The sequence below is a fragment of the Labrus mixtus genome, chromosome 4, assembly GCF_963584025.1.
Source record: "Labrus mixtus chromosome 4, fLabMix1.1, whole genome shotgun sequence".
NCBI classification, from domain to species: domain Eukaryota; kingdom Metazoa; phylum Chordata; class Actinopteri; order Labriformes; family Labridae; genus Labrus; species Labrus mixtus.
Window position 1 is genome coordinate 19,140,993 of NC_083615.1, and position 12,246 is coordinate 19,153,238.

Consider the following 12,246-nt stretch of genomic DNA (forward strand, 5'->3'; position numbering starts at 1 on the left):
ATGTGTTGGACGCTGATTCAAGGCTCCAGTGTGATGTGATGATACCTCTAAAGAGCAGTTTCAGTTTTATAACGTTGAGCACAACATTCAATCAGTCGTAGAGAGACAGAGACTCCTGTCAGACAGGGATTCAAACCAGGAACCTCCTCACTGTTAGGGCACAGCGCTAACCACTGGACCACCATGCAGCCTACAAATAAAGGCAAATATAATGTAAAAAAAGAAACCCCTGTTTTGGCTCCAACACAAAGTATACGTGTAAATATGGGACATTAATGTAGGTGAGGAGCTGTGGATGAGATGAGATCCTGATGATTAAAACCAAACAACCGAGGGATGAAACGTCCTCTCAGTGATGAGACCAGAAACTCTTTTCTGCTGCTGAGCTCTCTCTCGCTCTCTCTCTCTCTCTCTCTCTCTCTCTCTCTCTCTCTCTCTCCCTCTCTCTCTCTCTCTCCCTCTCACTCACCCTCTCTCTCTCTCTCTGTCTCTCTCTCTCTCCCTCTCTCCCTCTCCCTCTCCCTCTCTCTCTCGCTCACCCTCTCTCTCTCTCTCCCTCTCTCTCTTCCTCTCTCTCTCTCCCTCTCCCTCTCTCTCTCTTCCTCTCTCTCTCTCTCGCTCACTCTCTCTCTCTCTTTGTCTCTCTCTCTCCCTCTCTCTCTTCCTCTCTCTCTCTCTCTCTCTTCCTCTCTCTCTCTCTTCCTCGCTCTCTCTCCCTCTCTGCTTCTTACTGGTACAGCTGTATTACCGGAGGAGAGATGTGTGTTCACTGCCACCTGGTGGAGAAAACAATATATCACTTTTAAATATATACAGTAGGTTACACTCTAAAAAGTGCACGGAGTGACTCTGAGGTGTGCAGGGGCGTGTCCAGACTGGGGGGGCCCAACTGGGGAACTGACTTATGCAGGGGTGGGATAAAGTTTTAAAAACTCCTGATAGTTTCGTACTGAGCGTCATGTGTGAACACAAACAGCTGAATGTTTCTCTCTTCACCCAGAGTTTTTCCTCCAGTCTCCTCGTATTTATTCTGCAGAAAGTCAGAGTGAGCTGATGTGAGAACACAGCAGGGTAACGTCTTTAGAGCGTTCTTGCAGGTTCGGCATCATCAAGAGTCTGAAAGCCTTCCTTTTTCTTTGTCTTATGAATTATACGTGCAAAATATTAATTAAACAAAAATGTTCACACTGACATGTCAAGAAAACTTCAAGTAGCCTGATGCAACCCAACAATCATAGTTATGGATTCTGGGGTGGCCAATCAGATTTCAGGGAGGGCCATGGCCCCCCTTGTCACCCTGCTGGCCGCGCCCCTGGAGATGTGGTGGACATAACGACACCTTTACACCTCACAGATTGTTCATCATTAAATCAGCATCTTATGTTTCTTTCCCAACGCATCATGACGGAAATTAAGAGTGGTGAGAATGAGGCTCCAGAAAGTCCAGAAGTAAAACATGTTTGATTAATTTTATTGGATTTCAAGGAGTATAAATTACTGAGAGAGAGACATTGAACACCTAATCTACGCCGGAGGTGAACATGTTTACCTCCCACCCAAAAGAAGAAGAATTTAGCTGCTGTAATGTTAGCTTTAATTATTAGCATGCCTGGCTAACTAGCTGACAGTTAACAAACCAAACCAAAAAGCACAAATCATGAATTTAAGTTATCTGCATGCATGTCACATTGAGGTCCATTTTTCTTCTTCTGGTGAATAATTAAGCGTCTGTGTTTCAGGTTTCTCTGTTGCTTCCGTCTGTGTCGGTGTTGCTGCAGCTCGTCGAGCGCTCGCTGCCATCCACAGCTGCAAACTTCACCTTCCTGTGTGACCTCTGCAGTCCCAAACACACAACAAGGGTCACACATTTTTCACGCTTACGTTCATTCCTAAAACACTTTTAATGAATGACACTTCAACCTTTACTGGTACTAAGACAATTCATTATAATTAAGTCTTATCTTGTGTGAGTGTTACTCGCTGCTTTTAATTTGCAAGAAAACTGAAAAAGAGTGATAAAGGTGAAGAGATGTTTGGAAACAGTATTATTGACTCAATTGTCGATGTTTGGACTCGCCTGTTTCTCCGCTAGTCCTCGAGGGTACCGGGAGATTTCGTCCCGCCGATGCTCCACCCTCTCCCAGTCATCCAACCACATCTGGCGGCGGTACTCTGACTGACGAGCTGTGATTCGCTGGTGGATGGCCTGATTCTGACGGCTGACCAACATAAGCTCCTCCCTCCTTTTGTCAGCGTTCAAACTGCGGAGGAAGACAGAAAAATATTGTGCAAAGACGCACAAAAGTTGTGTTTGAACTCAAGAGCCGTTCACATTACTTTCAATTTCCACATAGCCCGTGCATGCCGCTGTCCGTTAGCGCTGCTCGCTGCCACTCTAGTCAATGCTGCTGTTTCCACATCACGCAGCGCCACTCCACTCCGCTACATTTCGAATTCACACTATTTTCGACAGGTTACGCTCCAAGCATGCGTCAAGATGAACAAAGTAGATCGGCTCAGACAGGAAGTTAGACAAGGAAACGCACAGAGCGTCCGATCAATTTCAAAATGAAACACACAATATAAAGTCAGGGTTGGTCATTTTCTCCAGATCCACCTTTTAAGATTCTGGTTGAAATTGTCTTTAGGTCCGGGGCGCTGGTGGTGCAGTGGTTTGTGCGCACGTCCCGTGTATGGAAGCTGTAGTCTTCCAAGCGGGCGGCCCAGGTTCAAATCCAACCTGTGGCTCCTTTCCTGCATGTCGTTCCCCACTCTGTCTCGCCCCCATTTCTGACTCTATCCACTGTCCTGTCTTTCAAATAAAGGCCCAAAAATAAACCTTTAAAAAAAAGAAATTGTCTTTAGGTCCTGACAGAAATTAATAACTCATGTTCTCTGAAAAAGGAACGAAGAAAATCCGTCATCTGTATCAGTTGTAAGTCTGTAAAAACTTCAATCAATGTCTGCCACGAGGTACCAATCTGATGAACCAATCACATGCCTCCCTGTCTCCCTGCTCGCTCTCTACCTCTTGCGTGCTCTAGCCCACACTCAAAACGCGGCACTGATGACAGAGTTTATACTGAGAGTTTACTTACTGCTGAATGAGACGACTTAGTTTCTACACAATGTAAGAGATGAGCTGAGGTCCACTTCTGGAGCAACAGCGCTCCTGCATGTAAGTGAGGGGTGTGGCTTTTGAGGGAGCACAGAGGGGAGGGGCTGGGTGCAGACGGAGCACTGAGGGAATGCTACTTTTAAAATCATGCTGGTTTTCGAAAAGTGCCAACCCTGCCTTTAAGTCCAAACAGACACTGAATGAACGACAAATCATCCTCAAAAAGACAAAGCTACATGTCGTTTGCACTAACTCAGGTGTGCAACTTTCCCCGCTCTGAGATTCCAGGTAAATGGAACGCACCACAAATCCCAGAGACCACCGTAACACACGTGAAAATCCAGATCAATAATTCAGCAGCGTAACAGAGCACGACTGGTCACATCAATTATTTAAAGGTCCAACAAGGAGCTCAGGCGGCATCATAGCAATGTTAAAGAGCTCAGAGTGAGGAGGAGGAGGTTTGAACATCCAGTCAAGAGAAAAAACAGCAGGTCACCATGACAACAGAGACACAAGGAGGCGTCACCTCAGCTTTTTACATTATACAGATAATGTATACTTTAAAAGTGTCCCTAGTCTGTCTACAAACCCCCCAATGATGAGAAAAGTCCATCCTCTCCGTCTTCTGCCTGCTCCACTTTTCAGAAAATGTGTGCTCAAACAGGCCGTTTGGAGATTTTCCCTTCATGACATCACAAAGGGCAGTAACCCCTCCCCCAGATGGGTGACACTCCCACAGCCAAGAGAGGGGCGTGGTCAGACACAGCTCACTGAACAAGAATAAGAATATACCTCCTCAGGTGGTAATGGTTCCGATGGTCCACCAGGCCCTGAGAGCCAATGATGGCGGCCAGTTTGGAGGCCAGAAGGCGGTTATCTCTGTCGATGATGGACAGACGCTCATCCTGCAGCTGAGTCAAACACAGGACAACTTCATATGCATCGTTTTGAACTTTAACTCAGCGCAGGTTTCAGCTTTGTTCATCTCCCAGGATGAATCACATTAAAGTGGATTATGTGCGTCTGAACACTGACCTGCTGTTTTTTGAGTTTGAGCTGGACGTGAGCGGGGGTCCTCGAGCCCTTGGTGTCCACTACAGGCAGGGAGGAGGTCACCTGGACAGGTAATCACAGGTGAGTGCAAAGTGAAAGGTGAGGAAGCAGCCTAACAACAGCGACGCAAATTCTACAGAGGAGACGTCCAATCGGCAACCAAAATCACCTACATGGTAGACAATTTTCAAATCTGAACCGATGTTAAACATGAGGACAGTTTCAACCGTCATTATAATCCTCTGAACGCGCACAAGACGATTCATCCTGACCACTAAACCACACACCTGCTGTTTGTGGTAACAACTCCAGAGACACGAGACCTCACAGAAACTCACACCATTAAACGTGACTTCAGAAAAACGAACACCATCATCAACACCAACACATCATCCAGAATGACCAGCACTCCTCCACCATCCCCCTCGCCCTCTCACCTTCCGGCGGTGGTTGTCGTAGTCGTTGTGGTCCCATCTCTGCTGCAGGAAGCGGTTTGTGACAGGTTTCAGCGGCTGGTACGACCTGTGCATGCTGCTGCTCCTCTCATACTAACCTGAACTGCCTGCTGGACCATCGAGGTGTGTGTGTGTGTGTGTGTGTGTGTGTGTGTGTGTGTGTGTGTGTGTGTGTGTGTGTGTGTGTGTGTGTGTGTGTGTGTGTGTGTGTGTTTGCAGGTCTGGGGGGGTCATCACCATGGAGATGTACCCCTCTTTATGTCACTGGAGCAGATAAAGTTTCTGTTAATTGTTAATGAGGCGAGGAGGCGCTCACTCAAACACTTCATCGTCTCTAAAGCAACATTTAGACTTTTCATCATTTTATAGTTTGAACACTAAAAATGTAGATATATTTTACAGCTACGTTGTGACATGATACGGAACGTCGCCTTTACGAGCAGGAATAAAGGTAACATCCTGCTTCCTGCACATGGTCAAAATGAAGCTGCATAAGAGAGTAGACGTGGGGATTCTTCCCGTCCGGCCCAGAGACAGAGTTATGAGCAGGAGAGAAGCTCGCAGACAAACAGTCTGTGTTTCTTGGCAGGTGTAGCTGCGGTGAAACTAAACTACCTCAGTCCTCTTCCTCCATCCGAGAGACAATCATGGACTCAGGTGGGGTGGCCATGTTTGGATGGGTGTAGTAAAATATGTTTATGGAAGTCCGTTAGGATGATATAATCACATGTCGTCTTTTTTTTTTTCCCATTCTGCTCTTTTGTCAGGACCACTGACTGAGTGAATAATGGACCAAGCCACCAAGTCCTCCCCCGTGTGTTTGTGGAAGTGAGCGTATTGCATTAGCTCAGGCAGGTCATGGAGTCACGCTCTGCTTTCCTGCCAGTGATAACAGCTGATCTCATGCACGCCCTCACCAGCTGATTCACTTCAAAGCATATTGGCTAATCTCACTCATGCCGCCTTATTTAAGCTGCTCTCTCCTGCTTCCGCTCCCTCTGCAAGCTGCATTTGTAACCGTCCTTCACGCCAGCTCCTCCTCCTCCTCCACTGTGTCTGACTTGATCACGCCATGATGTCGTCGTTGATTCTGCCTGCGTTGGCTTTCCTTATATGCACAGGAAGAGCAGGAGTGTGTGCTGTTCCTGCCTAATGCTTTCCACATAAGCATGTGGAAGGGCAGGGAGGTCCCAGAGCTGTCATACCCAAATATTAACTTCTTCAACGCTCTTGTTGCCGTCCCCATGTTTGTTTTGGCTGACACCGGGGTCAGGCGTCCACATGCCGCAGCATATCGTTCTCTCTCTGAGTTCTCCAGGTAGAAGAATCAGGTTTCTCAAAATCAGGATGAGGGCTTACCTGTTTAGTTTCATATTTTGAATATTCTCAGAGTTTAGATTTTCTGTGTGGTTTTATTTTGTCTCATTCATCCCTGGTGTTGCTTGTTTCCTCATTTGAATGTTTCCTTCTTCCGTCTTTAGTGTTTCCTGTTTCATTTTGTAATTTCTTATTCTTGTGTTTCTCTAGTTGCAGCGTGTTCCTTCTTCCAGCCTTTGAAGAAGTCACTTTTCCAGTGAGCCTTCCTGTGTTTTTTTTTTTACCTTGCCTGCCTTCTCCTTTTTCCTGAAGATTTTGGATTGGTTTGGTCCGCTGATTGTTCACCTGTGCACCGACCTCGGCTGATTATTAAACTCTGCTTTTAATGAACGCTGATAACGAAGTAATGGAGAGAGATTTTATCGAGCTAAGGAGGAAGCTGCTCCCACACACTGCTTCATGTATACTCACACTTTGTACCATGGCCGTCCTCTGGAGAAGACAAAGACACACCAAGAAGTCATCAAGTTCTCACATGTCTACACGCTGCCATGAAAATAAAAGCCCTCGGGTCGTATCAAAGAGTTTGGGAAAACCCCACAAATTTCCCGCTCAAAACTCAGAGTCGTAAACATTTCAAACAGGAAGCTAAAAATAGCTCCACACTGGCTCCAGCTGCTCCGACTAAACACATTTTGTTCATCTGGATTAAAATAAAATAAAACAAGTTCAAGGTGGCAGTAGTTTTACCTTATGTCGTTTGTACTCTCTCGTCACCCCGCCCACTCGTTTGCTGTGAATATCTCAGAATATTACCTTCTGCGTTCACACATTCACGCTCCCTGACTTCACACCGAATCCGTTACAGCGAGCTGCAGGATCAACAGATTCAGATATTTGAATTCACACATTCACCACACTCAGACAGGTGTCAGGAAATTAGTTTGTGTGAGAGGGGTTCAGGTCTCTTAGGGCGTTTTAACATCTGTAGATCGTTTGCTCTGGTCTGAATGATGGATCAGTTTGTTACCTTGTTGCTTCATTACCTGGGCTGTTTTCGAAACCGCGTACTACATACTACTATCTAAATCAGTATGCAGTATATACTGTATACTGTATACTGAGTTCAACAGTAGTATGTAGTATGACTGGCAGTCGTCGTTTTTTTTTGCAGTATGCTTGGCACGGTTAAACTGGTTTTCCTCAGCTGTGAATAATATGTAGTAATAGAGCAAGCCAAGGACCCTGTAACTGCAGCTGCTTGTCCAGCTGTGGCACATGCACTGTACAGTCTACAAAGCAGGAAAATCTGAGGTGGTAAGACTTATAAATATATGAACATGTCATATTTGTTATTGGTTCATGCCCATAATGTGACAAGATATTCAGTCACTGCCACCGATGAGTTCAAACAGCTACACTCCGGCATTTTGATCTCTGACCTGGCACTTCATTTCATTCATTTCAGAATAAAGAAACATTCTCATGTTCTTCTTTTACAAACTGAGTTCACTCAAAGCTTCTAGTCGACGTCTTCTTCTCCGTCATGTTCCCTCTGACTTCTCTTTCACGGACTTCATCTGAACCCAGCTGATCTGGAAAGTGGAGGCAGAATATAAAATAATAATAACTGTGCTGGTCTCAGAATAAAATCAGGTTAGAAATGACTAGAATATAAAACACACTAATTTTATTCTGCAGCTTCTCCTCTGAATGCTGATGAAACCAGACGCCAGAGGCAGAACTCAAAGAAACGTTCGACAATTCAGGACACCATGTCCTCTGTGTGTGTGTGTGTGTGTGTGCGTGAGAGAGAGAGAAAGTGTGTGTGTGTGTGTGTGTGTGTGTGTGCTGTGATGAAACGCCGTGGGGGACTTCATTCATTCTGAAGTCTGCTTGTTATTCTCTGAACGACTCCACATTGAAAAAATAAAGTTTTATTATTTTTATTCTGTCTGTGCCGTCTTTCAATAAATGGCGTCTGATGGAGGTCTTGTTTTGAAGGGGGTCAGGGTCAGCGATGGAGTGCGTGTGTACACTGCTCCGTTCTCATTGATGTGTTTTTTTTTTTCAGCTCATCCAGCTGATCTGTCTGTTTACATCCTGACAAACTGTCACTTTGAATCACCACGCAGACGTATTCCTGATTGATTCACACTCTAATTTCAAGTGATCAGCTCTCTCCCACACACACACACTCCTTTGTTCACATCAACAGATCAATCTTTGAAATGAAATGAGAATCCATTTTATAACCCTTTGATACCAAAGGTATTTCGGAGGTGACATAAACCTGCGTTATTATTAATGACCAGCAGGGGGCAACTCCGGGCAACAGGCTGTTGCAGCCCGAGCAAAGGACAAGCTTGTACTAAATTATGGTGCGTTATACTTGAAAACTCCTTCGTGCAAACGCGAGGGAAGGGGGGTTGGAGGTGTGTCCAAGCAACAACCTCCGGTGTTAAAAATTGAAGCCGATGCTAAAGTGCAAAATCCTGCAGTTCCTTGAGTGTCCACTAGAGGCTGGCTGCTGAAGCACAGGAAGTCACATACACACCCATTCTAAAAAGCCTGTTTTTACAGCAGAGATTAACATGTTTACATCCTGGTACAGGCTTCTTTTTTCAATGCCAGCGCCTTTTTTACATACAAGCCTATGGAAAAATTAAAAAGTATGATGCCTTTTCAAAAAACGTTTTTCAGTTGAATTATTTCAACTTTTCAGAAAAGCGCTGGGTGACGTCAAGCGCCTTTCTGACAGCTGACCAATCAGGACGAGTAGTAACCTACATCCCTAGTTACCTGTGCCCAACAACGTCAAACTTCCACCAGATATGTGTGCTTTGCGTGTCCGCTCCGGTCTGTTACGGGTCCGTGCATCCTCATCCGTCAACACCCATCGGCTGCGTTCTCTGTCCGCAGCACGGAGAGCACAGCCGAACAGCTGGAGAGAGACAAAAGGAGACAAAGGAGTTTCCGCGGTAATTTAACAGATTCACTGGCGACAGCACGAGATAATACGATGTTTGTGGTATAAAACTCAATAAAAACCTTATAAACACATAAACAAACACACAAATAGTGTTTTTTCTGAACCGTCATAACGGAGGGTTTTATTCTGAAAATAAACCGGATGTTTTAATGTTGTATCGGTGTCTGACTTCCCGTCCTGCTTGTTCTTTTCTGTGCTAAATTGATGCGTTGTGCTCTGGCGCGGTTGCACCGCAGACTAGATCCTGTTGTTAAGGTTACAGAACACTCGCACATAAAGGCAGCGCTTTTTTCTGAAAAAAGAAGTCAAGTGTGAACACGGCCTGAGACAGCATTTCCAGCATGGAGACCGCCATCGATGGGAATCCAGCGCCCCCTGCAGGAACAGACGGGTGACGCCACTCAGGCTTCAATAATATTTACAGTCTACTGGTGTGTCACTGGTTGAGAGCGGATGCTTCAATTTGTTTTGGTTTCTTTGCTGGTGATCAAGGGCGACATCTACTGGATCAAAAAGTCGCACATTCTTCCTTAAAAAAGAAAAAAACAACCATTTATGTATTTCATTATCACTTTATTTTTCTGCTTATTGACTTGCAGTTGTTGTCTCTCACATCTTTCTCTATATTGTCCACTTACATTGTGTATTGTTTTGACGAATATACCAAAAGAAATTAGGGGAAACTATCTTGGCAATAAACCGGATTATTTTAAAATGTTCGCCATGGTAAAATATTCTGACACACGAAATAAGAAACTGTACACATGTATACATTTTTTCATTTATTTGTATTTTAAATAAGTTACAATAGCACTGAAAGACATATGTTTACGATCCAGTGTGACTTCAATCCACTGACTCCAGATCCACTCTGTTACACTAATCCAGTTACCCAGTCCCGGTCCAGGGGCCGCTGGGATCCAGTGTCCGGGTTTTGGCTGCATTGGAACCTAACAGCCATTTAGCCCCACTGTGCTGTTTGTCTGTCTGTTGCTGTCTGCGTGTCTTTTTCCCGGGACAACGTTGATCTGGAAACTCTGGGAATATCACATCCGGTCATGGAATACCTGGGAGTAGTTCTACCTTCGTCCAGGACCGAGCAGTGACTTCAAAATGTCGGTGTTCCCCGCTGTTTGCCCGTTTTCTCCGGGATGTGACCGTGTGATGGCTGCGGTCCAGTGAACTGGGAGCACGTTGACTGACTGCTCTGCCTGTTCAATCCACCAGGTTGTTAGCTTCTCCTCACTGGTCTAACTGGGATTATTGGAGCCTATGGAGTCCACATGAACGTTTGTCGGAACGGGATTACACACGGGGTAAGTGGACATGTTGAAGCGGGATCTCTCGGTGGGGATTTGAACCCACTCTTTCTCAAACGCGGGCTAGCCTGCTAGCTGTCCCGGGGTTAGCCTAGCCTGCTAGCTGTCCCGGGGATAGCCTAGCAGGCTAGCTGCTGTCTTTGTCTGGAGAGACCGGGGAGCTAAGGGGCATGCGTCCATTATCGGACACGTCCCCGTCTGACCCGCTTTTTCCTCACAACATTACATTTTAAACTCTTTGTGTACACTTGTATTGAACACACGAACAAATGTGCTTCACGACATTTTAAGAGGTTTTTCTCATTTTGTGGCTGCAGGTTAGATATCTGTTCAACCGGCCGTTTACTACCGTCACTTTAAACCTGTTTGTTCTTCAGATATTAAGTTAATTTAGACAGCGGAATTATAATACTCGTTTTATCTTTCAACACTGCTAATATGAAATAAATTGGATGAATTAGGGTTAGGGGGTGAAGCTTGTCCGATAATGGACGTACAGGTGTGACAGGGATGTAGCGCCGCAGAGGTAATTGTCCATCACACGACAAACAGGACGCCAGGTCAACACTTATATAAACGATCTTTGCTGCACTGACAACATGACTTGTAAATGGTTTTAAATGTAAAACGATACATCCAAATGTAAGCGTAGTTGTCATGAAATAGTCGCTTAACTTCCCAAGTAACACGGAAATACAGGATTGTAACCGTCTGAGCAGCGCAGCGTCCGATAATGGAACTAATGAGCATCGTAGCGGGCCACGGTGGGCCTCGATCCAGTTTACTCAAGTTAAGCTTAATATGTCAATTATAAATTCTTGTCGGACTGTAAATTAAGTGTCATTGTGTGCTGATGATGCTATAATTACTCAACTAAAGCCACCGTGAAGCTTTATTAGCGTGTGTGTTAGCTTTGGGCTAGAGAGCAGTGAGAACCAGGGTCGACGGGGTTAGCCGCTGCTAGCCTGTTAGCTTCCAGATTAATTCAGCTAACGCTCTCTGGTTAGCTGGCTAAATGGGACTGGTGTGTTTGCAGCACTCTTCTGTATTATTTTGCTTTTCCAAGCAGCTGGTTTAACCCTCAGAGATTATTAGCATTTTGAGCTAATCCCTTAATTTCTTCATCAGATCATCTAAAGTGGCTAACTTTAATAAAGGCTAACTAGCTTCATGATATGAAGACACCATGAACTGGATAGCCTGGTTCAACTCTGTAGCTTTGAGATTTAATTATACTGTTTGCAATGTAACCTGTAGACTAATAAATACATTCTTAGCATTATTGCACAACATTAGCTTCTGAAGGCCTTTAACTCCAGTCTCAACTTCAAGGAAGATTCATACTTGGCTATATTTCTCGAGTTTCAAACCATTTAGTTGTCACAAGTGTGTAGGTTCAACAGTGGATCTTCATTGGGTTTTAATTCCAGTCAGTGTGTTTACATGGACTTGAGTATCTCGGTTATGAGCTGTATCCCGGTTTTGTTCATATCCAGGATATGGCGTTTCTATGCATGCACACAGAGAAACCTGGTTGTTCATGTCCCTTTTATTCAAGATAAATACGAGTATCCCAGTTTCTGATTACAGCGTCTTATTTGGGCAGGTGCCTGTGTTGTTAACGCAAACCGTGGAAATGTAGAAATCTGATAAAAAAAATTAGGCCACTGTGCCTTATTGGCTTAGCTCTATTAGACGCCAACATTGTGTTGCAGATTTGGCGTCTCCACTTCCTTTCCATTAACAGGAAACGTGTTGGGAAACCGACGTCCTGCAGCCTGTCCACCACAGAATAGAATAGGTCAACATCTCCATGCTTTCTCCAGTCTAAACTTCCAATTCTTTTTGATTTTAAAGACAACACTTAGTTTGTTCGTCGCTCCAGAAGAAGGATGCTCTCATTGCTGTCGCCATGTTTGTTTTGCTGCTATTTCCGTGGCTGAAGTCGCTGCTGCACAGGTAGTCAGCCGCTGTCAGAAATCGGGGTGA

The 12,246-nt window shown here is 45.0% G+C and overlaps 2 protein-coding genes across 2 annotated transcripts in view; one reads left to right on the forward strand and one right to left on the reverse strand.

Annotated features, from left to right (window-relative positions):
• Window positions 1–1,735: 1,735 nt before the first annotated feature.
• On the reverse strand, window positions 1,736–5,784 carry si:ch211-284k5.2 (uncharacterized protein CFAP97D2). Its single transcript, XM_061036982.1, has 5 exons — window positions 4,612–5,784; window positions 4,157–4,237; window positions 3,914–4,032; window positions 2,078–2,261; window positions 1,736–1,834 (listed from the first exon to the last, which is right to left on the reverse strand). The coding sequence occupies exons 1-5, from the start codon at window positions 4,702–4,704 to the stop codon at window positions 1,736–1,738; spliced, it is 576 nt and encodes a 191-aa protein (XP_060892965.1). The 5' UTR covers window positions 4,705–5,784.
• Window positions 5,785–9,870: 4,086 nt separating this feature from the next.
• Window positions 9,871–12,246, forward strand: part of znf609a (zinc finger protein 609a) — a 36,969-nt gene continuing 34,593 nt past the window's right edge. Inside the window, exon 1 of the mRNA XM_061037050.1 lies at window positions 9,871–10,254. The gene's annotated coding sequence lies outside the window, so the exon portion shown is untranslated. The remainder of the gene's footprint in view (window positions 10,255–12,246) is intronic.